Here is a 26,023-nt window from a genome sequence, read left to right as displayed (position 1 = left end):
CGATGCGAAGAAGCCTCGCTCTGCGCCATTCCGGGGTGGACGGACCGCTGAGAGGGCCAGTAGGGACTTGGGGAGAAGGGGGTCTGGAGACAGAGGAACCTCGATAGGACCGCGGCCTGTCGCTGGATGCCATCGCTCTGCCCGTAGACGAACGACGATCTCAAGAGCGTTGGGTATGTAAGCAAGTCAGCGCAGGTATCAGTCCTCGGATCCCGTCCCCAGCCGTGTCCCCTCAAAGCCAGCAGGACTCGTTGACGACTGCCTCCGACACACGCTTGGCAGCAGACAGGAGTTTTCTGCTTTCGTCCATCTGTTTACGTAAGCACGCTCAGTCGGGACCAAACACGCGTCAACCCTCTGCTCCCCTTGCGTATCCCCTTCATCCACACAAACGCACAATGGCTGGGCTCGGTGTGCCCGTCAAACTTCTCCACGAGTCTCTCGGCCACGTCATCACCGTCGAGCTCAAGACCGGCCAGCTCTATCGCGGCAAGCTCGCTGAAGGTTCGTCGTCCGCTAAAATGATTTGGGCCACTCGCATGCTGACCTGACATGCACGATCGCGTTGCGTTTCTGCTCCATCAGCCGAGGACAACCTCAATATCTCTCTCAAAGATATCACTGTGACTGCCAGAGACGGCCGTGTGTCGCAGCTTGACCAGGTCTACATCCGCGGGAGCATGATCAGGTTCTTCATTGTCCCCGACATGCTGCAAAACGCCCCCATGTGCGCTTCCTCGCTCGTGCATGCCCCTCTCGCAGCAGACCACTCATCTTCCTTTGTACGTGCAGGTTCAAGCGCGTCGGACCGAACGCGATGCGTGGACGTGGTATCGGTACAGCTCGTGGTCGCGCGACCATCATGCGCGGTGCGTCCTTCCCTGCAGTCCTGCTACTCATCGAGATGTAAAGTACTGACTTATACCTCCCCATTCCTCCCCGTGCCTTGTACCTTGTCTTGCCGCATACAGCAAATGGTAAGCCGCACCTGCCTCACTATCACAATCCGCCCACTAATGAATCCATCTTCCAGCCCGTCGTGGTCGTGGTGTGCCTGCGGCCCGTGCCATCCGACGATAAATTTGGAGAGGCCCTCGGTCTCCGTATTTGCTTTGCTCGAAATCGAAATCAGTAGGTACACGTCCTATCGCAAAAATAATGTCCGCCATAGCATTACGCATCATTCTTGAAACTTAGCTTTGTACCTTGTCCATGCCCATCATCGTTCCGTAGATGTAGCGATCGGATTCCTGATTCATTGCAGCTGTCGTATCATGCTGGGTCGTGTCCGGCTGGAACCTGGCTGTTTGGGCGCTCGAAGTTAAGATGATTATGCCCCTTCGAATCTCCGCATTCTGACTGGGCTTGAAACAACTTTTCACGTTCCGTATATGCACAACACGATGAAACACCGGAGGATCGATTAGATGTCCGGACGTTCGAGAAACTGTTTCGAAGCAACGCCCAACTTCACGAGCGAATGAACGAGCAGACAAACGGGCTTCGGGAAAACGGTTCAAGCAAAGTTGTTCATTAAGCAGCTCCTTCTAAGACAGGCCAAAGTGGTCTAAAGCGATAAGTGATGAACACAAAGGGCACGGATCCCGAGGGTCACCGGTCACCAATTGCACACTAAGTATACAGCGCGGTTTCTAGAAGTCCGACACCCGCCCCTTGAAGCTCCAGTCCCCGCCGTCCTCGCCCCACCGCCCGACAGGCTCGCGCTTCGGCCCGCCCCGCTCGCCCGTGCGCGGGTTGACGTCGCCGTCGAACTCGGGCGGGATGGGCTTTCGCGCGTCCGGGTGTAAAGTGAGCTCGGCTTCGGCGTCGCCCCGCGAGGTGCCGCCGCGCGCGAGCGGGGCGGCGGCGGTGCGCTGGAGTTCTTCGAATTCGCGCTGCTGGGCGCGGGGGAGTGGTGGGGGCGAGGGGCGGGCGAGGGGGGAGGAGGACATCGGGCGTCGCCATGGGGGTGTGTTGCTTGGGTTGGCGGGGGTGGTGCACCGACGAGAGACGGTGCGGGTTACTGAGCGGGCAAGTCGCAAGGCTGAGGGTGTCATCTTTCGGATTCGGGTTGAATGAGAGCGGGGTCCCTGGCGATTATGCTGCTGCTGATAGGGGAAGAGCGGTGAGTAATGGAAGGGGCGACAGCCATGCGTTGTTATTGCGGCTCACGTTAGGTTTGATGCTCGGAGGGTGAACCTTGTAACTCGTAAGACGGAAGTTTGCGACTGTGAGCGAGGAAGGAGGGAGGAGAAGGACTAAGCCAGCCAGCCACTGGGTCCGCTTACTTAGAGGGAACGTGATCGTCGATCGTATATGGCATATGCGGACCAAATTTAACCCCCGCGAAGGAGCCCCTTGCACGGACCCGGAAGAGCCTTCCCGCGCTGCAGCCCACACCTTCGAGCACATATACGTCTGGAAGGGCCTGGAGGGGGTCATCTGGTTAGGCTTTTGGTTAGAGTGCTTCTGCAGCGGCTTGATGAGGGGGGATAAACCATTTATGAGGGACAAACATAGAAGGGCGTCTTGGTAAACGATGGACATACATGTCCAGATACTCTCTCAAGATCACGATGGGTGTATAAAAAGGCAGGCACACGTCGCACAGACGAATCAGCAAACAAGCTTTAGTAGCCGCGCCTTACATACTGGGGGCAAGTGGATGATTAGTGGTAAAGTGCGGTGTGTGAGGGTGGTGGATCAGAGGATCGCAAATCCGAGGAGTCCGGCGGGGAGGAGGGAGGTTCACGTGAAGGTAATAAGACCGCTGTCATGCGTTTGTGAGGATATCTTGACGGATTCAGCAGCCCGAACAGCGCCAGAGTCGTTCGTGGCCTGCACAACATCACACGGCCATTCAACCAGCGAAAAAAGCGACCGTCTCAATCAAGCGAGCCCCCGTAGGAAGACGCCAAGGGTGCTATGTTTCCCTTTTAGTGCGCGCTATCGACCGAGCAGTTTTATTTAGATTTCTCGAAATACCAGCCGCCTCTTACCCCGACAGGCTGTGGTTCTTCTCCCCTTTTTCTGATCCATTCACGCTTGCACTTCATTGATCTGTCTTTGACCTGCACCTTGCTCTCTCCACCTCGAAACCGCATACATGCACAGCGTTCGCCCATACTACCCCTCCGCAACGTACCACCACCCCACCAGCAACAGCCTGAACATCATCGAGCTCGGCGACCCCGCCTCGTCCTCTGCGTCCTACGCAGCGTCCGCGCACAACAACCCGTACGCCAGCTCCTCCTCGACCCTCAGCCTCCACCAGCAGGCCGCAGCCGCGCAGCGCCATGGCGACTCGCCGTCGCACATGTACAAGAAGCGCAAGATCGAGCGCGCATGCGACGCCTGCAGGCGGAGGAAGACCAAGTGCGACGGCCCGCGCATGCCCGACAATATATGCACCAACTGCATACAGAACCGCAAGACGTGCTCTTACGTGTGCGTGATTAGCGTGCTTGCACCTCGGCTCCGGGTTCGAGGGTGTATGTACGAGGTGCTGACGTTAGATGGTGTTGATATGCAGTGAGGCGTCCAAGCCACGCGGACCGCCCAAGGCGTATGTCCCTGTGCTGTCTTTTGACTGAGACGATCGGCTGATGGGGTGCTTGGTTGTAGGTATATCACGAGTCTCGAAGATAGGCTGGAGAAGATGGAGGCGCTCTTGAGACGTGTAAGCTATCTCTTCATCCTGAGCGCCACGAGCCATCCGCGCCTTGTGCGGTCCTCTTGCGTGCCTGTGCCCACTGTCGCCGGTCCTTACCGTCGGGCAGTCGCTCGTGTCAAGATATCAGGATCTCTTTAGCTTCATTCTACATCTAATCGTGCAGCCCGAGCCTAGTACGCTGACCTAATTCTACGAACATAGCTTCGACCCGAAGCCGACTTCTCCTCCGAACTCGGACCCCCCGTCGTCCGCGACTCATGGAAGAGCGACACTCACCCGTCCAAACAACACACCCCGCACGAGAAATCGACATCGCCCTCCGCACCGCCGGCGCCGCCACACACCCAACGATCCAAACCGTCCCCACCGCGCGCGATCTACTCGGTCGGCGTCGCAGGCAACATCCCGCCGTCCGCGGGCCACGGCCACGGCACGGGCGCAGGGGGCATGCGCGGCGACAACACCGACGACGAGCAGCTCTCCTCCGAGTGGGACTCGTCCGAGAGCGAGGGCGTCGGCGAGCTGAGCCTCTCGCGCGGGATGAAGCGGCTCACGATCCGCGGGCTCGAGGCCGCGCTCGACCCGGATGTGCTCGCCCACGGCGGGGTTGGCGCGGGCGCGGGCGCGGGCAGTATCGCGGTGGCGCTGGGGGACGCGGCGCATGCGCATCTGATGGATAATCAGGTCCGGTTCCATGGGAAGAGTAGTGCGTTTAAGCTTATTGAGCCGACGCGGAAGCTGCGGGAGGAGCATATTACCAAGGTTGGCGGTGGGGGTGGGGGTAGTGGGGCGGCGCCGGGGGAGAGCGAGGGAGGGGGGAGGGCGGGCAGCGGGCTGTCGCCGGATGCGGGCGGGCAGGCGTCTGTGAGACGCCCGGAGTTCTGGGTCGTGCCTCCTGTAAGTCGGCTTCTTGGCTTTCGTGCTGTGGCCTTTTGGACTTGTACCGCGACGGTTCTCGCTCACATGTCCTTTCTCCCTTTCTTCCATTCTTCCTACCCGAAACCATCGCCCAGTGGGAACTCGCGTTCGAAGGCTTCGAAAACCGCCTCGGCGGGATCTGCCTCGCGCTCACCGCCGAGTTCCCGCCAGACGACCTCGCCGAGTCGCTCATCGCGCTCTTCTTCACGCACATCAACCTCACGTACCCCGTCTTCCACCAGCCGACGTTCGAGCGCCAGTGGCGCGCGGAGAAGCTGCACACGCGCGACCCGTGGTTCGCGTGTCTGTGCCTCGCGACGTTCGCGGTCGCGAGCCGGTGGAGCGAGGACCCGCGCGTGCTTGGTGACTACCATTCGGATCTGCCGCGCGACGAGCGGCATGTGGATGAGGCGACAACTAAGTGGCAGCGCGCGGGGTGGGGGTACTTTAATGCCGCTGTCGGTGAGCATCTCTTGTCTGCGAGTGCGCGCGGTCTATGGGTGTTCCGGTATCTGACGTTGCTTTCATACGTTGTTTCGACTCGACCCGCCCACACGACATGACACGGCGCAACGCAACGCAACGACCCCACATATGCTGCTGTGGTGTCATTGGTGATGCGAACAGATGTGCACCGCGATTCCCGCAGCCTGTTTCATCCACCTGGGCTGTTCGAGGTCCAAACTATGACTGTGCGTTGATTTTTCGCACCCTCTTTTCTTTTCTTTTTCCCGCGGACGCACGTACCCATCAGGCACTCATCAATGACGTTTTTCTCTATGCTTCCCCAGCTTCTCGGCATGTTCCTGCATGGAACCGCGTTCCACCCGGTCGCCTGGCTCTTCGTGAGCATCGGACTGCGAAAGGCACAGGACGTGGGAGCGCACAGGAAGAAGGTGTACGGGGCGAGGCCGACCGTTGAGGAGGAGCTCTGGAAGCGGGCGTTTTGGTTGTTGGTGCTGTTTGACCGGATCGAGAGCAGTAATATTGGGAGGTCGTGTTGCTGTGGGGAGGAAGAGTGAGTGGTGTGATGTTGCGTCTTGTGAGGGTGTTTTCGTGTTTGGACGCTGATGGTACCTCTTATTGTAGCTTCGATATTGAGTTTCCGCTGGAGGTCGATGATGAGTACTGGGAGGCCGAGGATCCGGAGAAGGCGTTCAAGCAGCCGGCGGATAAGCCGTCGACGGTTTGTGCGTTCAACGAGCTGCTGAAGCTGAGCAAGATCGCTGCTTATGCATTGCGTACGATAGTGAGTCGCTTTTATGTCATGCTTTCCATATGTTTTCTCAGGATGAGCGTTCAGTACGTGCTTGATCGATCAAAGCTCTCGGAAGCATCGCGGCCGAGGTGGCGAGAAGTTCTGACGCAGCTGAACAATGCTCTGGGAGATTGGGCCAGCCAAGTGCCTGAGCACTGTATGTATTCCCCGCTCGTTGCGCGTAAGAGCATGACTGAAATGCCGCACAGTGAAATGGACAAACAACCCCACGAACGAGTTATTTGCGAACCAGTCGACGCTTCTCTATACAACGTACTACGTCATCCAGATCGTCATCTACCGGCCATTTCTTCCTGCCCATCTTAACTCGAGCCTCAATAAACCTCCGCATACCTCCATGCCCATTCCGTCAATCGCTATCTGCGTCAATGCGGCTCGTTGTTGCGCTCGTATCATGCGCCAGCAACTATCCCGAGGCATGAACAATACCTACAACCTGTTCACCACGGCACACGTGGGAGCGGCGATCTTGCTGATGCATTACTGGGACATGAAGTGGCAAGAACGAAACAGGATCAAGGCGTCTTCTGAGGATGTCAAGTCGCCGTACACTATTCTCATGGGCGAGCTTCTTGACGACATCAACGTCTTCACTGGTGCCCTTGAGATGGTCAAGAACAAGTGGCGAATAGCAGACCTGTACCTGTGAGGCAATTCCGCTCCCCATCTTCCCATCGCTCACTGACTTCGCCGCCTCCCCAGCAAAAACCTCGGAGCATCCATGCCCCACAAGTCGGACGACGCCGACTACATGCCTTCGAGCCGCATGAACGACTACGCGATGCAGCCGGGCTTCTCACACGAAATGCCCCCGCCGGAGTACCGCGCGCACCCGCCCGAATACCGCCGCTCGCCGCCCGAGTACCGCGGCATGCCGCCGCCGCCGATCAACACGTACGCGACGTCGTACGAGGTCGAGACGCCGCAGCCGAGCCCGCACTTCTTCGAGCACTCGCACATCACGCGCGACCTGCACTGGCTCCCGCAGTGGGCGCCGCTCCCGATGACGTGGGCGGACGGGTCGGGGCAGCCGGTGTCGCAGCCGTACATGGGCGCGGGGCCGATGTTCGCGGCGCAGCAGCAGCAGCAGCAGCAGGCGCAGGCGCAGGCGCATCCTCATCCGCCGACGGGGCTGTCGGTGACTGCGAAGGATTTCCCGGTGCCGCCGATTTCGGGGAATAGGCGGCAGTCGGTGTCGAGTCTGCATTCGATTGCGAGTTTCCAGTCGGGCTCGTCGAGCGTGTCTGTTGGGCTGGATGGGCAGCCGGGGCCGGTGCTGTCGCGCCAGGTGTCGCCGCATGGAAATGTGTATGCGATGCCGCCTAGTGCAGGAGGGGTGTCGGTGCCGCAGCAGATTCCGGTGTCTAGCGCGAGGTACGAGTTGGGAACCTTTGATGTGCGAGATGGTGTTGAGCTAAAGGATGGTTACAGGTACGAGTGGACGCAGCAACAACAGTCGCCACAGGATTGGAGTAGGGATGATCCCCGCTGGAACGCTATGCAACAGTGAAGGTTTTCTGTGGGATGAATCGCCAACAACGACCGCCCTCAACGGGGTTCGAATGTGTAGTGTAATTTATGACGGACTGGAGTGACGCTTTCATGCTTTGGAATTGGCTTACCCTATGTATGTGAGGCATTCATTTTTACGCTTTCGCTGTGCTCTGTATTTGTCCAGTATATCGTTAATGTTCTCATAGTTGCTTTTGATATGTATAATGATTCGTTCCCTATACAGCATTGATTCCCACTCGATGTTTAGACCGCCTGGCCAGTCGTCTACAGTCTCGTCACGGACCATTGCAACCAGTACCGCTTTTCCGCTACCGAGGCCTCAGAGAGGTCGGGTCGTAGATATGCTGTTGCGTCCAACAACTCCGCCTCCACACGCACCGTGCCTTTCTCAAATACCTGGCCGTCCCACAGCTCACGCCAGCTATCAGGCGAGTGACTGAATACTCTAGGCTTCCCCGGGGTTTGCCGCTCGCGCTCGCCCGCGACGCGCAGACCTCCATGAATCCCGAATATCACGGACCCAGGCTCGGCGCTCAACAGGCCCACGAGGCGCGCAGCTAGCGCCCGCTGCTGTTCCTCACCGAAGAGATGGAAGAATGCCGAGGTGTGGATCACGGAAACGTGTCCCCGGAGCGGCGCGAGTGAGGTCAACGTGCGCAGGTCGCCGGGGCGCGCTTCCCCCGGGCCGCTCGAGCTGCCTTTCAAGTCTGATGATTCGCGGCCGGCCGCCGCGGGCAGGGGGATCGGGACGGGCTCGAGCATCTCGAAGACGTCACCGGGGACGAAGGCGGCCGCGAAGGTTTGTGGGGTTGTCTTGAATAGCTCGTGTCCGAGCTCCCAGAATTCTGATCGCACGCAAACCAAATCAATGCCGCGCCACGTCGAGCATCAGTGTCAACAAGGGGATCGGGGGGCCGGGGAAGGGCGATCAGGGTCGATGGTGAGGTAAATGTGCGCGAAACGTTAAATTAGTGGCAATCGTTGATGTGGCCGCTCGGCGGCCATGTCAGGGGGAGAGTCCACGCACCCTTGTGTAGGTCGGAGCCAATCACGTTTTCGACAGGAAAGCCGTCTGCGACGGCCTTTCGGGCGTCATTTCCAACTTGTACGCGGAAATTCAGAATGACGGCTACACATGGACCCAGGATCACTCACAGCAGCAACCAAGGTCAAGAAAGATAGCGCCGGGCCGCTCACGTCCTAGCTTAAGAGCGTGGCTGTAGGCAGGTAGACGCGATATTCTCAGCCTTTTCGAACAACGTCTTATGGTAAGTGCACGGTAAAATAAACCACAACACGCTGAGACACATACGAAGTGAAGGAAAATCGCATGATGCAGGAGTATGGATGAACCTGGGGGATTTTTATCACTCTCTGAAACGTACAAGAACAGGTGACTCTTTACCTCGTACGCCTTCGCTTGCACCTGAAGAACGTGCTTCTTCAGCTCCTCGTCACTTCCGATCCCCGTCTGGTCTTTGAAAAATTCTGCCTCATCGGGCTGCAGGCTGTAGAAGCGCTCGTCAAGAGGCGGATTCCCTGAGGTGGACATCTTCCCGTATAGACTCTCAAGTGAAGGTCTGGATACACGGCTGAGGTATATATACGTTGCGATAGTCAGCGACGTGACGTCGACGCACAATTCTTCACGTGGTGTAAGGACCGATAATCACTCCCGCTCTTCAGCGCGTCAACTCTCAGCGACCAGAACTAGCGAGACTCTATCCCACCCCCCGGAAGATAATAGTGCACTCAATACTACGCAGATCAAGTGTCAGAAAGTTCTATCAACCAGGTAGTTTGAAAATGCCAACCTAGCTTCGAAAATGGAACTGGCGACTGTTAGGTTACCGGTGTTTAATTATTATCAATGCTTATGAGTAGCTGGATGACCTACCGGCCCCAGTATGCGGAAGTAGGCCCAACCTTTTGGATTTCGACCGACTGGAAACTGCGAACTTCGAAGCAACTTCGAAGTGGAAATCAAGTGGAAATCAAGAAAGCTAACTGCCAAGTACAAATTCTCACGATGTCGGCACGTGTCGTCCACGCGTCGCCACGATCTAACGCGACATGCATGTACACCGGTACCGACACTGACTTGAACCGCAAAGTCCTATTTTACCCCAACACCTCCCTGATCGCTACGTAAACAAGCGGAAGTAGTCAAAGATAGGCACCGAAGCCACTCATACCTGAAGTTCGGAGAGACTCTAAGAATGGTACGTGTTTGTAGACTGGGCACCTTTTCAGTTGAAGTTGTTGAACCATACTCGTGGCTTTACAGCAAACGCCGTCATCCATGTTTTCGACTTTGACCCTTACTGGCCACAACATTCCGGAGGCTTTAACGCTCTCAAGGGCGGAGGATTTTCCATCTCATCAGTTTGACCATCTCAAGGGCGTGTATCATAGCAAGCCAACATGGCGTCCTTCGTGGTTTCCAAAAGACGCTGGCCATCTGTCTCTTACGCTGACGGATAATTTGTCTGGAGGTCGATCCGCAGTTACCTACGCGGTAGAGGTCGTTGCCACGAATTCCCAAGAAGGTGGAATTACTGCCTCAAACCCCCTCCCCCTCGACCAGGAACTTTGTATCAAGGTAGCACGACCCAATCGCTGTCGCACCCTCGCACGGGAAGCATGGATATACGATAAGCTCAGATGCCGCAAACCAGGCCGAGAAGGGTGGTCGTATGATCAGGTTCCCCAAAGCGACAGACTACAAGGTGTTATTGCGCCTCACTTCTACGGCTTCTTCGTTGCCGACCAGGTTTCCTTTCCCCCTTGGGCCACCGAGGACTTCGAGCTCGATAGGCGGTGGGCAGCAACCGTTGATGTGACGCGTGACGACCGTCTACTTGACGATAAATTGACAGGCAGCTCTGGAGGCAAGGACTGCTCCGTCTGGAATGATTGGCGCCCAGACCCGTCTGTTCCCATGCTGGCTATCATCGTCATGTCGCGTGGGGGAGAAACCTGCAAACATGTAGACGGGATGGATACGTCTACAGAGTAAGTTGGATACTCGCGTAGCCAGGCGAGTCGCTCTTTCTAACTCAATGTTTTCTTCAGGAAGGATATTCTTGAGATACTCAGCGATTTATCGTTGGCTTCCATCGTGCACGGTGACTTACGCCCGGCTAATATCGTGCGTGCGCCAGTGAGTACAGCTCTGTGCGAACGGCACAACCGCATTCACAAGTGGAACATCATTGATTTCTCTTCCGCTGACATTGATGACTACGATGTCGAGGAGGCGGAAATCAAAGGCACTGGTCACTACAAAGCCAAGAGGGCTCTGTGTAATCTGCAGCAAAGGAGTTTTGGCGAGCACATATGGTACGCGTAGTTGACCGCCTCCTAGGCCCAGTAAACGTACCTTTCTGTGGTTATTGCTACTTAGCGAGGGCAGGACGAACATACCGTGACTCTATCACGTCCAAAGCTCCGCCTTTACGTGCATCGTTTCCTTTTCGAAGATCTCGCCGTCCCACAGCTCGCATCAGCTCTTGGCGGAGTGACTGAATCTGTGAGGATTTCCTTCTCGTTGATATTTGCGTTCGCCCCTCATAGATCAGCCTCCGTGCAGCCCAAAGATTAAGTATAGTTCCGGGCTCTGGGCTCAGCATACTTGCGAGGAGCGCGACGAGAGATCGTCGCGCTTGCTCACTAAAGGTATGGAAGAACGATGAGTCATGGATCACGGAGACGCAACCTCCGAATTGGCACGAGTGAGGTGCGTGTGTGTGTAGGTTGTCGTGTGGCGAACCCACCGAGTTTGTTGCTATTGACTGGCAACTGGCCGTCACTGGGATCGAATATGAATAGGCTCGGGCAACTAGTCAAAGACGTCGGCGCGAAGGTTGCGACGTTCTTTTGGGTGGTTCATTTCCAAGATCCCTGAACTCTGATCATCGTCAAACCCGCATCAATGCCATGCCAAACGCAGGGTCGAACGGCCGACGTGACAGGTGGGACAGGCGAAAAGTCAATAAACCTTGGTGACGACCATAAATATGATGCTTTCGTACACGCGCTTCTGTGGAGGTCCGTTCCATTGATGATGTTCTCGACGGGAAAGTCGTCCATGACTACCTTTTGTATGTCATCTCCGACTATTTCGTGCTAGTCAACGAAATAACAGTGTTGTGCCGAATGGATTTTGAGCTCACAGCAGCAGCCAGGTCGAGCTGTATAGTCCCTGGTCATTCCCGATCTAATATTATTGTAATATTAGATCATATTCGCACGCAGGAAAGCTTGGATTTTGAATCTTCAAAGTGACACCGCTATGCGCAAGGATTCGGGCGCTATATGGAAGCGAACAGAAAAACTCACGAATTTAGCACGAAGCGTAGGATGCAGAAGTAATAATACACCTACTAACAAATGATTCGTCAGAATATCCTTGAGTCTAGTCGAAGAAATTAGTTTGACCTCACATGCCTTGGTTTGTATGTTCAGAATACGATTTCTTCTTCGCCTCCTCATCATTGCTGATATTCGTCTGATTCTTGAGGAATTCTGCCTCCTAGTGCGTTAAAAGTACTGATCGAGAGGAGGGACACCCTTTGCTGAAGTGTCATGTTGATGGCATGAATGTGCCAAGTGAGGATTATATACTCATTGTGTTAGTCAGATGTCACAATGTAGAGGCGGAGGAGTCGACGTTGACAGTTGTCGAGAGCTTTGACAACACTAATATTGCTGGCTCATACATTCTGAAGCCGTTTGAGAAGGTGTACCTGTGAGATCTGATAATAGTCATCGGGTTAGCATCTCCGCTTTCTCACGTTCTGCGCCCTTATCAACAGCCCACAGGTCAGGAAACCATCTCCTCCAACACTCAATATTGTCGCATATGTCTCCCCACCCAGACACAAAAGGAGGAAACGTAGTACCCTCCGTTGGTGGTGATTATTGGTTCGTAAGGGATGGTAGCCTTGTATATGATCCGAGGACAGGGGAACCCGCGCTGTTATTGGCCCGAGGCCAACTGGACGCGGTCACGAATGTGATCAAGAAGAGCCAGCCAGAATAAGTTCGTAAATCGCATTGGATTGCGTGCGTCCATGCGCCCCATCTGATGAAGCCGACAGGTTTCGAAGACACGTCCTGGTCCTCTGAAAGCACTGAACCAGCCTGCTCAAGTCAAGTCATTGCGGAGTTCTCAGCCCCGCAGGAATGTTGCTCTGATGCTCCCTTGAATGACGGCAGCGAAGACCCGATGCCGACTGTCGGCGGTGCGTCAAACAGCCTCTCATGTTTGACTTAGCTATGACATCGAAGCATAGCTTCGTGCTCCATAAATCCTGTGACCCATAAGGTAGATGAAGGTGACGGTGACAAAAGAGAGGTCAGTAAGGTCAGCGACAATTGCAAGCTCAATGAATATTTCTTGTACCATAGGACGTTAATGTTACAAAGTTCACTCCTTGATACCTCAGTCTGAAGAGCATCATTGGCCTAAGATGGAACGGTCCGCAAAGTAATGGCTGCACATCCGAAAACAGGGTCGCCTTCAAGTTGTTCTGTAGGGATCGCGACTCGGACTATGTACTTTGACGGAAGTTTGGCAGAGGGGAGCTCTCTTAGTTCGTTATGTCTCTGCCAAGAGTCAGTTAGCAATGGAGGAGACGGGAAGCGGACATGGCTTACATGTTACATACCAGAGTGCTTGGGTTGTTTAAACTGCGTGAATAGCTCGCTGACAGTAGCTTCGGCAGTAAACTGCTCCGATGTGGCAGACATAGGCTAGAGTTGGCGGTATTGGTTGATTGCAATTAACGTGGATTCAAGGCGAGAGGGTTGCCATGAAACAGGTACTCGCAATACGGTGGAATGAATAAGTAGCCTCCGCCATCAAGCGCGAAGACAGGACTCGCTGCCATGCGAGACTTGGGAGGAATCGAGTTGTTTGTCCGTGTTAGCCCGAGAAGCTGAAGCCATTGAACGCTTTCCAAACTGAGATTGAGGGAGCCGCGACGCGCTATGCAACATGCCCAGAGTCCTCCTGTCAAATCCCCGGACCCCTTCGAACTCGAGCGCCTCGCAGAGGAGCTCGCCGAACGTGATGCGCTCCATCCTCTAGATCTAGACTCTTCCGACGTTCCCGACTTGCCCGACTTCATTCCCCTCTCTCATAATGACCCCTTCCTCACCACAACATCATTCAATGTCGACGACTTCCTCCTGTCACGCTCATACACGTCGCTTCCAGACTTACGCTCTGAACTCAAGGACTACCTATCATCTTTGAAGGAAGAACTAGTCCAGCTCATCAACGATGACTACGAGGCTTTCATCAGCCTCAGCACAGATCTCCGGGGAGAGGGCAAGCGCCTAGAGAAGATGAAGGTGCCATTATCGGTGCTCAAGACACAGGCTCAGGTGAGCTATTACTCCATCAATGCCCTTTATGTGCTGACACACGTAGCTCGCTCGAGAAGGACTACAAGTGGTTCAAACCGCCATTCAACAAAAGCTGGATGCGCGCTCGAAGATCAGAGAGGAGAAGGTGAGCATTCATACCGCTAAACTTCAGATAAGGCTGTGAACGCCCTCTCAATTAGTCTGTGATTGAATAGGCATACCTTCATATGCTCATCAAGATATCCGAATCCGTTACAAAACTAGAATCGTTGCTGCACGTCGCACCACCACCTGGGCAAAGTCCAGGAGGCGAAGGCTCAGGACGACTTTTTCCTTCTCAATGGCCTGGCGAAAGTCCATCGGAAACACCAGACCTTGCGTGAGTGTATCATTCCTCTCTAAGTTACGCAGTCATCCTAATTCATGCCAGGGCGCGAGGCAACCGAGCGAAACATCTCTCTCGAGCAGCCGCAGAGTACAGCCAGCTGACGTATCACGTATCGAAGGCTAAGGACGATGACTGTGCTTTTATCAATGAGATTCAATGGGTATGCATACTCTAGGTCCTGCAACCCTAGGCTGATCCTCACTTTCCGTTTCTTCAGAGAGTAGACCGCATACAATCAACGCTATCGTCGGACCTCGATCATGTGTTTTCTGCGGCAGTAACGGTAATGGCAACGAGCAAAGACACCAAGACATCTGAAATCGAACGTACCAAGGCGTTCGCTGACGTGTCGGAATGCCTTCGTATCTACGACAATTTAGGGCTTTGGAGGAACTCGGAAAATATTCTTCGGAGAGATCTAATGCAGGATTTTCTACGAAAAGTGAGTCCCCGTTTTTCTCGAAAGTTTCTACTTGAAATTGAACTTTGCCCCCGCTTTAGACTGTATACTCCGGTGCACTGAGCGTGCCTCGTTCTCCTTTAATGCCACATACTCCAGCGCTAGCCGTCCCCCAGCTTGTTGAAAGCGGAAACAATTTCCTTCGGACTCCTTACACCCCTTACACTGCCTTCGCTTCGAAGAAAAACCCTTTTGAAGCCCAAATGAGTAGTGGGCCAGCGACAGCGTACCTCTTGGATGATTCGGACGACTCGCTCGCGGCATTCTACAATCAGATACTCCGTTTTGTCGAGCGTGATATGACGCGTATCATGGAGACCGCCGATAGAGTATCTCTCAAGTCAACGGCGGCGTCAAAGCTGAAGGACAAGAACGGAGCCGCGGCTATGGCTGCGGTTTTTGCAAGTCCTAAGAAGGAACGAGGATACGTCGAAGGGTTCGAGATCATGTCGAACGTCGTTTGGGCGGAGGTGGGGCAGAAGGTGATGGATGAGCTGGGGAATGTCGTGTTCGCAGCGGGGAATCCTGATGAATTTCGGAAAGTGAGTTTTTGCTTGCTTGAAACGATGGTGAGGATCGTTTCTGACTAATTACCCCAGCGGTATGAAACAACACAAGCGTTCATTCGGTCGCTTGAATTTCTAGCACCGTCTACCCACGCTGTCGAAAGTATGCGCGTACACCCAGTTTACGCTACCTTCGAGCGACGATGGCAGTTGCCTATATATTTTCAGCTGCGCTGGAAGGAAATAGTCCCCAAGGTTGAAGATGCGCTAGCACCATTCACTAACAGTGGTCTAAAGCATGGTACGTGTCAAAATAAAAATATCGAGACAATCCAACTGAGTTACTTTGTAGAACGTGGACAATTTATAACCACTCAATCTAACGCTGTATGGACCGCAATAACAAGCTGTTGGAGCGCCCAAATCTATATCCCCGAATTAGGATTTCGGTTTTGGCGACTAACGCTTCAGGTACTAATTCTCGTTACTCTAAACGAATTTATTTCTCATGAGCCCTAGCTACTAAGCAGATACAAAACTTGGGTAAAGAAGAATGCCCCCGGCCTCGAAGACGTTCCTCGCAAGGGCAAATCTGGGCCAGGCAGTGACAAGGTCAGAATAACTATGCTGTTTACGGTCACCCAGTCGAATAATTAATTGGTATTTATCAGCTGTCGTCAACGCAGTCCCCCACCTCCCGATCCTCTACACCTGTTATCGGCGATAACTCAACTCCCGAGTCCACAGAAGCGGACAACCAAACAATCAAGCAGTCTGCTGCCTTGATGTCTGACATTTTGAAGCTGGCTGACCTCAGCAGGACGCTGTGGACCCAGGAGATTAGTATAATGTTGCCTGATTTCCACGAAGACGTCGGCCTCCCGGAAGGTGCGCTAGGCAACGATGCTAATTTGATCCTCAAATTTATCACTCAAAATATTCGTCTTAGATGCGCTCCGACAACAACTTGCCGACCTAGAGGCGTTTGTCCCCCTACTCTCTGACCAGGTGGTGCAAATATTGTCCAGGCGATGCTGCGATGCCCTCCTCCCCGTGCGGTCTATCCCCTCGCAATTCCGGGCAATGTCAAATAAGCGGCCTCCTGCCGAGCCAAGTTACTTTGTGCACACCATCCTCCGACCCCTCAAAGACTTCTTCGCTGGTTCAGGCGAGCGTCTCAAGGAAGCGCATATGCGTGCATACGCGACGGAGATATTCGACAACGTGTGCCAGCGGTACATCTACTACCTCTCCGCCATGAAGAAGACGGAGGAATCGCTGCGGAGGCTGAAGCGGGGCAAGAAGCAGACGACGGCGTTGTCGTTCTTCGGAGGTGGGCAGCAGGATAATGGCAGGGACGAGGAGAGGATACGGCAGCAGATGATATTGGATGTTGAGGCGTTTGCGAAGGACGGAGAGGGGCTGGGCGTGGATACGCAGGCGCTGGATAGTTTCAAGATGCTTCTGGATATGGTGCAAGCCAGTTTGTTGGAAGGTATGTTGCTTTTAATGTCGAAAACTTCCCGCCTCCTAACAAATCTGCAGATGCATAAGTTCTTTTGCTCATGTTGAAGCCCATCGTTACGTCGTATTATTTGTCTGCATTTTGACCTACTATAATATACGACGACACATATGTACAGCGACGTATTCAATACGTGGTGAATTAGTAGGGTGTGTCGCTCCTCCTCGCTTAGACATGCACTGCAATGGGTTTCAATGTCATCATACGATGCCATTATACAATTCAGTGCGCTACGGTAAAAGAATAGAAATACACGGATGAAAACGACGAAGATCAAACATGAGCGGGTTAGCACTCCATGCAGGAACAGACGTAAAATAAGGTGGTACAGGAGTGGCTCACGATAGGTTGGGTATCACGGAGCTAATCGAAGGCAAAGTGAAGTCCCAAATCCTCAATTAGCAAGGAACCACATAGCTTGCTCCGCCTCTGGAATCTCGAGCTCCTCCTTAATCCTCGCCAAAAGTTCGTCCTGCCGTTTCTTCTCTTCATACTCATATATGCTGTAGTTGTCGTATAGTGCAATAGCCATCTCGTAGTCAACCAAGGCACTCTGAATAGGAACATCAAGAAGCCGCGGGCACTCCAACGCCGTCGAGAGGTGCGTCCTTGCAAATAGACAGATGACCTCGAGATAGTGCTTGCGCTTCTGACGATCCTTGATTGTGAGCAGCTTGGCTGGGGAGGTGCGACCTCGTTCGAATATCTCAGGGTGACGACACGCATAGAGGAAGAGATCTTTCATAAAGATTCCGTAGCCAAAGCAGGCCTCTGGAGGGTGATTCAGCAGCTTTTTGGAAAAGCGACTGCGGCGGACGACGTATTTTGGTGGAAGCTTGACAGAGGGGAGGTCCTTTGGTCCCTTACGTCTCTATCGGTTGATCAGGAAACATCAGGGGCGGTGGTGAAAGGAAAAGACTTACATACTGCACACCAGAGTGCTCGGGCTGTTGGAACTGAGTAAGCAGCTTGGCAATGGCCTCCTTGGAAAACTCTGATGTGGAAGACATAAGCCTTAGTTGGTTGGGGTCGTTTCCGGTGACTAAATGACGTTTCAAACAACAAAGGTAGTGGTGACGACTCAACTCCAAACTCCGACGCCATTCTCTCTCACGCTCACTTCAGGCTTGAGCAAAGCAAAAGACGAGGCGACCAAGCAAAACACGTTACGCACCGTACTCAGGCTAGTGACTAGTGCCTCTGTAGCAATACCCCAGCTCTGCTGTCTTTGAAGTTACATAATCCTAGGGACACGTATGTCCATCACTGACAGCCTGAATGTCCATGTACGTGTGGTATTTAATTATGTTTCACTAGTCTTGTTCTTTCTTGTTCTGTGCATGTAGAAGTGGTCTTTTGATATTACTGTATAGTAACAGCACCGCGCACGAGTCCTACTTTCCAGCAGTGGCTCCTTTCTTTAACTCTTCATTCAAATACGTATCATCAAGCAATTTACTAGAATGGCCAGCCAACTGCCTTCATGATATTATTGGTGGCTCTTCCGCTTACCTAGATCTCTGCCAATGAACTGCTATACTACGTGCTGCTGTGCTAGCTCAGTGATAAGATCATATTAGATCTCATCATCAGGCTGTTTGGAGGTTTCATTAATTGAGGCCTTGAGGCCTATTGAGACTTTCCCAATCACGATCAGTGATTTGATGCTTCATTGTACTCCGTGTTAGATAAGCTTGTTTCTCGTCTTTGACGCATCCAAGTCTGAAGGCATGTCTCTTGCGTTGAACTCCCACCCTCTTTCCTCACGGGGCCTGGCCATGCGGAAGATTTTTGTGGGCTTTGCTTTCTTCACGCATAATTGGGCATGCGAAGCCTAAATAGGTTCCCCAGAGCCAGGATTCACTCAAGCGATACAAAAACCTGTATCACTATGCGCGGAAACACCATCGAAGAGAAGCGGCGCTATATCCATTGCTCAATCGCATCTTCTACAAGCTTTGCGAGCAAACCCCCGCTCGGGATGATGGCTACTTCATTAGCTGTCATCCTCAGAGTACTGTGGCAGTTGCAGCTGATGTAGGTAGGACTAAAGAACGCCGCATTATCCCAGACTTTCTCTTTATTCTTACTCAAGTTGATGATGAACTTGAAGACGAGGGTGGAGTCGAGAGTGGAGGTGAGGGTGGAGGCGAGGGTGGAGGCAAGGGTGGAGGCAAGGGTGGAGGCGACGATGAAGGCAAAGATAAGGATGAGAGCCTGATCAGCATCTCTGAACTGACAAAGGACGAACGCGAGTATAGCTGATGGAGTCTATAAGAGCGCGAACTCACCGGGCTGTTAGTGTTGAAGGTTGAGTGAGTAGCTTGGTAGCTGGTAGGCTGACGATGGTAGTCGTTCGGTGGAGAGAGAAGACTTAGATGATATTCATGGTAGCGACTGTATATATATGACAGGAGCGTGTGAAGTCACTACCGTATTCGTAACTACTATGCAGTCCAAGTCCCACGGTAATGCAGGACGGCTACGTAAGCAGAACGTGGCCCTATGCGATGAACGCGGAGCCACACGAGTGCGTAAGCGCTTAAGGTACCGCTAGGATACTAAGCGCCTGAATAGACGTATGAAGGCGATGTTTACTTGTAGACCTCTAGGAGGAACATCGCCGTATAGGAGGCTTCTGGATGAACCAATGAAACCGTAAAGGGTCGAATACTAGACGTAAATCTGACATGAACAAACCGGCTTCTTGGTGGAAGGGAAAAGGCTTTGGAATGAGCGAGATCCTCAAAAGTCGGGCTGGGACGAGAAGACCTCACCGAAGGCGTCAAGCGAAGCTCTGAAGGCGATCCCACAGCTCAAGGCTCAGGCTTGGCGTATCCACCTGCAAAATCCCACCTTGGAAGTTCTCTATGCGTTTCTCATTGTCGGCCCATTCTTCAGTCTACTGAAGTACGAACTCGTTGGCTACCCTACCGAAGACGATCTTAGACCACCCACAGTAATCGCGTGGAACTTGTCAATGCTCACTGTAACATGCAAATCCTTTGATCGACCCATCGTTCAAGCCATTAACCTAGTCATGAACCATCTGGGACTTAAGATAACGGACCCGGCGTTCGATTTGACAAACTTTCCCGAAGTGCCTTCTGAAGAGCGCCTGTTAGAAGAGGAAAGCATTGTTAGTTATCAAGTGGTTTTCCCTTTGGCTCAAGGTCATGCTAACGATCAATTTCCCCCGTCACCATTAGACAGACATTCAACTCGAAGTCGACAAGAAGTCCAGACACACCCTAGATCTTGAAGAAGAAACTGAGGAGGCCATGGAGGAATCACCTGAATCTGATGAGCCCGATCTCAAGTCTAAGGGCAGTATGGCGTACAAGTTTAGTGGCCCGACTCGAAGCCTCCCGAACCTTGGCATGACGACCCGATCCAAATCCCGTTCTAGTCGAGCAGCCTCGTCGCAAGCAGACGCTCTGGAGGCTGATAGCTCCAGCCCCCCGGAGACGGACCTCGAGCAGCCTGAGAGCGCTGACGGCCTAGCCGGTGACCCGATGGAGCTGGAGGACGTCCCGGATCAGTCCATTTCCTCAGGAAGTGTCCGCCGACAACAGCCCAGTAGGGCTGGTTCCAAGAGGCACAGGACAAGTCCCGCAGATCGGGAGCCTCGTCAGCACTCCCAGGACATTTCTAATACCGCTGGAAGCACGGACAGCAAACGTGCTCGAGGTAACCCAGAGGTTGAAGATCACACGTCCAAGCGCAGAATTGAACGTCGGCGGGGGCGCGGCGGACGTTGATTGCGCTAATTCTGGAATTAGTAAAGCAACTATGTAGTTTGTATCACAATTAAGCTGACCATGTTTCTTGTGTTTGGATGTGTGGAGTGGATGCGTATGAAATGAAAAGCGACTTCGACTCGCAGGAAGGCTTCTTAGCTGTGGCTGAAATATATTAGTGACCAATGTAGCTTATAAGGACCCGACTATTTTGTAATGACGGGATGAGATGCGGATTTGAGGTGCTAAGTTAGGTATGCGGGGAAGGAGAAGTCCGAATGAATCGACTTGGGAACAGATGCATTCCTGATGTAAATGATGACGATACAGTAAATAATATCTACGGTAGGAGAACAATGAGGTTCAAGTTCAGGTATGTTGTGGACAAGTCGCATGACATATTGTGCCTGCCTTCGAGACTATAAATTTGACCTGTTGCGTGCCCGACGCAGCTGCACCAGCGCGCCTGACTCCGAGTCCGAAGAGGCGTGTAGCGGTCGGGACTGTGTTCCGAGGCTACGGTAAGAGGTCGGATCTGCTGTTGGACCCGCCTACTCATTTTATTCTGTCTTGTTCGATATGATTCTATCCCGCCTATGTATCTGACAGCTACTATTTCACGACATTCTATCCCTCATGGTCTCTCGTTCCATAGCCATGTATCGTATAAAAGGGTCTTTGTTGCAATAGGAGGACCCATATCGAATTTTTGACCGATTTGATCTACTTTAGAACGATTCTCTCTCCGTCTGAATTTTCCATGTATCGGTGGTACCTTTAGTCAGGAACTACAAGGTCGCCGTCACAAGGCGACTTACGCGTCACGCACACGTGCTGCGCCGCGCGCCAGCCCTTTTTGCGCTCCTTGGCAATTTCCTCCATCGTGTCGAACATGTCTCGGTCGACGAGCCGGCGCGAGATGGCGAGCATGTCGCCGTCGGAACGGTACGATTCGAGCATTCCGGTGAGGATGGCACGGAACTCGGAATAGGACGTGCTTGACGAGGGGTAGGTCTGCTTGACGAGGCGTTTGAAGAGGTTGGGGAAGGAGGCGGCGCGGGTGGAGGAAATGGAGACGAGCGCGGAGAAGGTGTCGCGCACGAAGGAGCGGAGGGTTTGGAGGACTTCGGCTGTTGGAGGCGAAGGCGAAGGCGAAGAAGTTGCGTCTTGTGTCTCAAAGGATTCTAAAGAGACAGCGAGATCCTGCGAGAGAGCGCAGAGATACTCTACGCAGAATATCTGGCTGTTGAGCAGCTGAAACCAGATGTCCTCGAGCTGAACATCGCTTGGCGCCTGAAAGCGGGAGTGCTCGAGGCAGACCTCGATACCGCGTTTGCCGATCTCTCGCAGCTCCATGGTCAGCCCAGTGCACGTTTCTTGCTTTTCGTCCTCGTCTGAGGGGGCGAACAAGGAAAGCACTTGAAGCTCCTCCGCCATCTGAGCAAGAACTGTACGCTAAGAAATGATGCTAATTTGATCCTCGAAATTCTGACTCAAAAGTTGTCTTAGATGCGCTCCGACAGATGCGCTCCGGCAACAGCTTGCTGACCTGGAAGCGTTCGTCCCCCTACTCTCTGACCAGGTGGTGCAAACATTGTCCAGGCGTTGCTGCGATGCCCTCCTCCCCGTGCGGTCCATCCCCTCGCAATTTCGGGCAATGTCGAAAAAGCGGCCTCCTGCCGAGCCGAGTTATTTTGTGCACACCATCCTCCGACCCCTCAAAGACTTCTTCGCTGGCCCAGGCGAGCGTCTCAAGGACGCGCACATGCGTGCATACACGACGGAGATATTCGACAACGTGTGCCAGCGGTACATCTACTACCTCTCCGCCATGAAGAAGACGGAGGAATCGCTGCGGAGGCTGAAGCGGGGCAAGAAGCAGACGACGGCGTTGTCGTTCTTCGGAGGTGGGCAGCAGGATAATGGCAGGGACGAGGAGAGGATACGGCAGCAGATGATATTGGATGTTGATGCGTTTGCGAAGGACGGAGAGGGGCTGGGCATGGATACGCAGGCGCTGGATAGTTTCAAGATGCTCCTGGATATGGTGCAAGCCAGCCTATTGGAAGGTATATTGTCCTTTGATGTTGAAAACTTCCTCGTTCCTAACAGATTCGTAGATGCATAAATTCTTTTGCTTGTGCTGAGGTTCCTGCCCGCCATTACGTAATATTGTCTGTCTGGACTCTGGTGACCGTGATTAGCCATGGACATAGGCAAATTCGGCGAAGCACGAATACGTAGTTAGTTAGTAGGGTATCTCCCTGGCCCTCGATCGGGTCAAAGTCGTCGTAGGACATCATTATATAATTCAATGCACTACGGCATAACAATATTCATACAGGAATCATACATGACCATGAATGACAAAGAAATACGGGCGGATTGGTACTCCATGTAGAAACGAACGTAAACTAAGGTGGTACAGAACGAAGCACGCGATACGCTGGGTACTACGAAGCCGCTCAAAGACAAGGCGAAGTCCCAGGCCCTTAATTTTCAATGAACCACATAGCTTGCTCCGCCTCTGGAATCTCGAGTTCCTCCTTAAGCCTCGCCAGAAGTTCTTTCTGCCGTCTCTTCTCCTCATACCTGTATATGCCGTAGTTGTCGTATAACGCAATAACTAGTTCGTAGTCGACCGAGGCGCTCTGAATAGGAACATCAAGGAGTCGCGGGCATTGCAATACCGTTGAGAGGTGTATCCTTGCCAGCAGACAGATGCCTTTGAGATAGCACTTGCGCATTTGACGACCCTTGACTGCGAGAAGGTCGGCTGGAGAAGTGCTCGCTTCCTTGAATATCTCGGGGTGGCGACACGCATAGAGAAAGAGGTCTTTTAGGAATATACCATAGCCCAAACAGACCTTTGGAGGCCTATTCATCGGCTGTGTGGAAAAGCGATTGCGACGGACAACATACTCCGTCGGAAGCTTAACAGAGGGGAGATCTCTTCGCTCGTTGCGTCTCTAATGGGCGGCAGTTGATTCTAGGGAGGAACGTGTAAAGACATGTCGACAAGACCTACATATTGCACGCCAGAGTGCTCGGGCTTTTGAAAATGCCTGAGTAACTTGTCGATGGCCTCGGTGGAGAACTCCGAGTCTGGCGTGGTAGACATGCCAATGAGCTGGAGTTTGCTGGAATGAATCGAGTTACTAGATGACTGAGGGAGGGTTTCGGACAAAAGGCACGGCGTTTTGCATGGAGCGTTCCGAGTGCCGCCGGAAGCCTGGGTATCAAGCGAGTGAGTCACTACTAGGCTAGGTCTGTGAATGAGGCCCGACCCTCCTGGTCTTCGAAGGTCTTGACAAGCTTATTGAACAGAAGAAGGCTGTAGCTCGCGCGTTACAAGCCGTCGGAGACGCCATAAATGGTACGTGCTTACAGACCAGACATTGCTTTGACTGATACAACCTACGCCTACTAAAGCAAATCCCGCCATTCATGTTTTCGACCTTGACCCTTACGGGTCACAACATTCCGAACGCTATAATGCTCACAAGGGCAGAAGACTTACCTTCTCATCAATTTGACCATCATAAGGCTGTTTATCATAGTAAGCCGACGTGGCACCCTTCACGGCTTCCAGAAAACGCTGGGCATCTGTCTCTTAAGCTAACGGAGCGTATATCGTGGGGTCGGTCTGCCGTTACCTACGCGGTGGAGGTGGTCTCTACGACTTCCCAGGAATCTGGCGTCACTGTCTCAAACCTCCTTTCCCTTAAACAGGAGCTTTGTGTGAAAGTGGCACGGCCTAATCGCTGCCGCACCCTCGCGCGGGAAGCGTGGGTTTACAACAAACTCAGATGTCGTAAATCAGGCCGAGAAGGGTGGTCATACGATCAGGTTCCCCAAGCCGATAGACTTCAAGGCGTTATTGCGCCTCATTTCTACGGCTTCTTCGTTGCCGATCAGGTATCCTTTCCCCCATGGACCAGCGAGGATTTCCAGATCGATAGACGGCAGGCAACAGCCGATGACATGACACGCGACGACCCGCTCGACGATGATCTATTGGGCAGTTCTGGAGGCAAGGACCACTCAATCTGGAGAAACTGGCGCCCAGACCCGTTTATACCGATGCTGGCTGTTATTGTTATGTCTCGTGGGGGGGAGACCTGCAAATATGCAGATGGTCTGGATACGTCTACTCAGTAAGCTGATTCAGCTGAACCCTGAAGGACTGTTCTTTTAACCTGTCTTGATCAGGGAGGACATCTTTGCGATACTCAGCGATTTATCATTGGCTTCCATCGTGCATGGCGATTTGCGGCCCGCCAACATTGTGCGTGCGCCAGCCAGTACGGTACTATGCGAACGGCATAATCGCATTCACAAGTGGAACGTCATTGATTTCTCATCCGCTGTAATTGATGGCTATGATGTCGAGCAAGCGGAAATCAAAGGCACCAGTCACTACAAAGCTAAGAAGGCTTTATGTGGTCTGCAGGAAATGAGCTTTGGAGAACATATATGGTATGCATAGTTAGTGCAATAGATTAAACTCGACGAAGTTTTGAACATGTCTTGTGGATCGAAGCTATACGAGAGTCTAGGTAACGCAAAACTTGGTAAAACTGGCTCGGTGACACAATCATATATACAGTAACGTATTTCGCAAGGGTTGGATCCGTGGTGGGTTAGCAGGGTTAGCAGTGTATCATATCGCCCTGTTTCTTGACGGCACTCTACACCACTGTACCCTCTGTATTCCGTTTTGCTTGACCGTACACTGGATTGGAATTCGGTGGTATCATTATACAGTTCTAGGCGCTGCGTCAAAACAGTAGAAATACCCGGATGTAAACGACGAAGAACAAATACAAGCGGGTTGGCACACCATGCAAGAACAGACGTACTAAACGAGGGTGGTAAGCAAGATAGTTCACGATAGGTTTGAGTTTTATAGATCTACCCAAAGGCATAACGAAGTCCCAGATTCTTTAATTTTCAATGAACCACATAGCTTGCTCCGCCTCTGGAATCTCGAGTTCCTCCTTAAGTCTCGCCAGTATCTCGCTCCGCCGTCTCTTCTCCTCAAACTTGTGTATACTGTAGTTGTCGTATAACGCAATAGCTAGCTCGTAGTCGACCGAGGCGCTCTGGATAGGAACATCAAGGAGCTGCGGGCATTCCAACACCGTCGAGAGGTGCATCCTTGCCAACAGACAGATGCCTTCAAGATAATACCTACGCATTTGACGACTTCTGACTGAGAGCAGGTCGGCTGGAGAGGTGCTCGCTTCTTTGAACACTCCGGGATGGCGACACGCATAGAGGAAGAGGTCTTTAAAGAATATCCCATAGCCAAAACAGACCTTTGGGGGCCTATTCATCGGCTGTGTGGAAAAGCGATTGCGACGGACGACATATTCCGTGGGGAGCTTGACGGAGGGAAGATCTCGTAGCTCGTTACGTCTCTAACGGGCGGCAATTGGTTCTAGGGAGGAACGTGTAAAAACAAGACCCACATATTGTACACCAGAGTGCTCGGGCTCTTGAAAATGCTTGAGTAGCTTGTTGATAACATCAGTGGAGAACTCCGAGTCTGAGGTGGTAGACATGATCATGAGCTGGAGTTTAGCTGGAATGAATCAATGTAGGTGAGTGATGGCGGTTTCGAACAAAAGGCATGGTAACC

General features: G+C 52.9%; 11 protein-coding genes across 11 annotated transcripts; 7 read left to right on the top strand and 4 right to left on the bottom strand.

Moving 5' to 3' along the window:
* The first annotated feature begins 351 nt into the window (after window positions 1-351).
* CONPUDRAFT_102069 (Sm-like ribonucleoprotein) lies at window positions 352-1,413 on the top strand. Its single transcript, XM_007768933.1, has 5 exons — window positions 352-504; window positions 586-727; window positions 793-869; window positions 972-977; window positions 1,034-1,413. The coding sequence occupies exons 1-5, from the start codon at window positions 399-401 to the stop codon at window positions 1,078-1,080; spliced, it is 378 nt and encodes a 125-aa protein (XP_007767123.1). The 5' UTR covers window positions 352-398; the 3' UTR covers window positions 1,081-1,413.
* A 128-nt stretch (window positions 1,414-1,541) lies between these two features.
* On the bottom strand, window positions 1,542-2,621 carry CONPUDRAFT_81315 (uncharacterized protein). The gene is made up of 3 exons (XM_007768372.1): window positions 2,499-2,621; window positions 2,173-2,442; window positions 1,542-2,108 (listed from the first exon to the last, which is right to left on the bottom strand). Exon 3 carries the CDS (start codon window positions 1,950-1,952, stop codon window positions 1,653-1,655), a length of 300 nt encoding a protein of 99 aa, XP_007766562.1. The 5' UTR covers window positions 1,953-2,108; window positions 2,173-2,442; window positions 2,499-2,621; the 3' UTR covers window positions 1,542-1,652.
* Window positions 2,622-3,093: 472 nt separating this feature from the next.
* Window positions 3,094-7,621, top strand: CONPUDRAFT_102063 (uncharacterized protein). The gene is made up of 11 exons (XM_007768932.1): window positions 3,094-3,447; window positions 3,533-3,565; window positions 3,625-3,679; window positions 3,875-4,570; window positions 4,687-5,053; window positions 5,219-5,283; window positions 5,383-5,609; window positions 5,681-6,006; window positions 6,059-6,515; window positions 6,573-7,244; window positions 7,302-7,621. The coding sequence occupies exons 1-11, from the start codon at window positions 3,107-3,109 to the stop codon at window positions 7,378-7,380; spliced, it is 3,318 nt and encodes a 1,105-aa protein (XP_007767122.1). The 5' UTR covers window positions 3,094-3,106; the 3' UTR covers window positions 7,381-7,621.
* A 28-nt stretch (window positions 7,622-7,649) lies between these two features.
* On the bottom strand, window positions 7,650-8,937 carry CONPUDRAFT_52791 (uncharacterized protein; the record flags this gene model as incomplete). The annotated part of the gene is made up of 5 exons (XM_007768173.1): window positions 7,650-8,230; window positions 8,413-8,487; window positions 8,541-8,632; window positions 8,698-8,738; window positions 8,791-8,937. 5 exons carry the CDS (start codon window positions 8,935-8,937, stop codon window positions 7,650-7,652), a joined length of 936 nt encoding a protein of 311 aa, XP_007766363.1.
* A 750-nt stretch (window positions 8,938-9,687) lies between these two features.
* Window positions 9,688-10,793, top strand: CONPUDRAFT_121844 (uncharacterized protein; the record flags this gene model as incomplete). Its single annotated transcript, XM_007768931.1, has 2 exons — window positions 9,688-10,400; window positions 10,461-10,793. The coding sequence occupies 2 exons, from the start codon at window positions 9,688-9,690 to the stop codon at window positions 10,735-10,737; spliced, it is 990 nt and encodes a 329-aa protein (XP_007767121.1). The 3' UTR covers window positions 10,738-10,793.
* Window positions 10,794-13,369: 2,576 nt separating this feature from the next.
* On the top strand, window positions 13,370-17,671 carry CONPUDRAFT_143265 (COG complex component). The gene is made up of 13 exons (XM_007768930.1): window positions 13,370-13,778; window positions 13,825-13,905; window positions 13,976-14,139; window positions 14,191-14,308; window positions 14,366-14,590; window positions 14,650-15,150; window positions 15,208-15,415; window positions 15,467-15,585; window positions 15,634-15,726; window positions 15,786-16,002; window positions 16,064-16,609; window positions 16,660-17,510; window positions 17,563-17,671. Exons 1-12 carry the CDS (start codon window positions 13,380-13,382, stop codon window positions 16,665-16,667), a joined length of 2,679 nt encoding a protein of 892 aa, XP_007767120.1. The 5' UTR covers window positions 13,370-13,379; the 3' UTR covers window positions 16,668-17,510; window positions 17,563-17,671.
* Window positions 17,672-19,679: 2,008 nt separating this feature from the next.
* CONPUDRAFT_152356 (uncharacterized protein) lies at window positions 19,680-20,400 on the top strand (the record flags this gene model as incomplete). The annotated part of the gene is made up of 2 exons (XM_007768929.1): window positions 19,680-19,778; window positions 19,849-20,400. The coding sequence occupies 2 exons, from the start codon at window positions 19,680-19,682 to the stop codon at window positions 20,398-20,400; spliced, it is 651 nt and encodes a 216-aa protein (XP_007767119.1).
* Window positions 20,401-21,250: 850 nt separating this feature from the next.
* CONPUDRAFT_164289 (uncharacterized protein) lies at window positions 21,251-22,507 on the top strand (the record flags this gene model as incomplete). The annotated part of the gene is made up of 2 exons (XM_007768928.1): window positions 21,251-21,829; window positions 21,889-22,507. Exon 2 carries the CDS (start codon window positions 22,037-22,039, stop codon window positions 22,505-22,507), a length of 471 nt encoding a protein of 156 aa, XP_007767118.1. The 5' UTR covers window positions 21,251-21,829; window positions 21,889-22,036.
* A 162-nt stretch (window positions 22,508-22,669) lies between these two features.
* On the bottom strand, window positions 22,670-23,594 carry CONPUDRAFT_164288 (uncharacterized protein). Its single transcript, XM_007768927.1, has 2 exons — window positions 23,408-23,594; window positions 22,670-23,348 (listed from the first exon to the last, which is right to left on the bottom strand). The coding sequence occupies exons 1-2, from the start codon at window positions 23,498-23,500 to the stop codon at window positions 22,872-22,874; spliced, it is 570 nt and encodes a 189-aa protein (XP_007767117.1). The 5' UTR covers window positions 23,501-23,594; the 3' UTR covers window positions 22,670-22,871.
* A 232-nt stretch (window positions 23,595-23,826) lies between these two features.
* CONPUDRAFT_89245 (uncharacterized protein) lies at window positions 23,827-24,868 on the top strand (the record flags this gene model as incomplete). The annotated part of the gene is made up of 2 exons (XM_007768926.1): window positions 23,827-24,536; window positions 24,592-24,868. The coding sequence occupies 2 exons, from the start codon at window positions 23,827-23,829 to the stop codon at window positions 24,866-24,868; spliced, it is 987 nt and encodes a 328-aa protein (XP_007767116.1).
* Window positions 24,869-25,120: 252 nt separating this feature from the next.
* CONPUDRAFT_81311 (uncharacterized protein) lies at window positions 25,121-25,992 on the bottom strand. The gene is made up of 2 exons (XM_007768371.1): window positions 25,854-25,992; window positions 25,121-25,802 (listed from the first exon to the last, which is right to left on the bottom strand). Exons 1-2 carry the CDS (start codon window positions 25,944-25,946, stop codon window positions 25,326-25,328), a joined length of 570 nt encoding a protein of 189 aa, XP_007766561.1. The 5' UTR covers window positions 25,947-25,992; the 3' UTR covers window positions 25,121-25,325.
* Between the last annotated feature and the right edge of the window lie 31 nt (window positions 25,993-26,023).

The sequence above is a fragment of the Coniophora puteana genome, assembly GCF_000271625.1.
Source record: "Coniophora puteana RWD-64-598 SS2 unplaced genomic scaffold CONPUscaffold_4, whole genome shotgun sequence".
Taxonomy (NCBI): Eukaryota; Fungi; Basidiomycota; class Agaricomycetes; order Boletales; family Coniophoraceae; genus Coniophora; species Coniophora puteana.
Note: the sequence above shows the minus strand (reverse complement) of the source record. Positions and strands in the feature narration are given on the sequence as shown.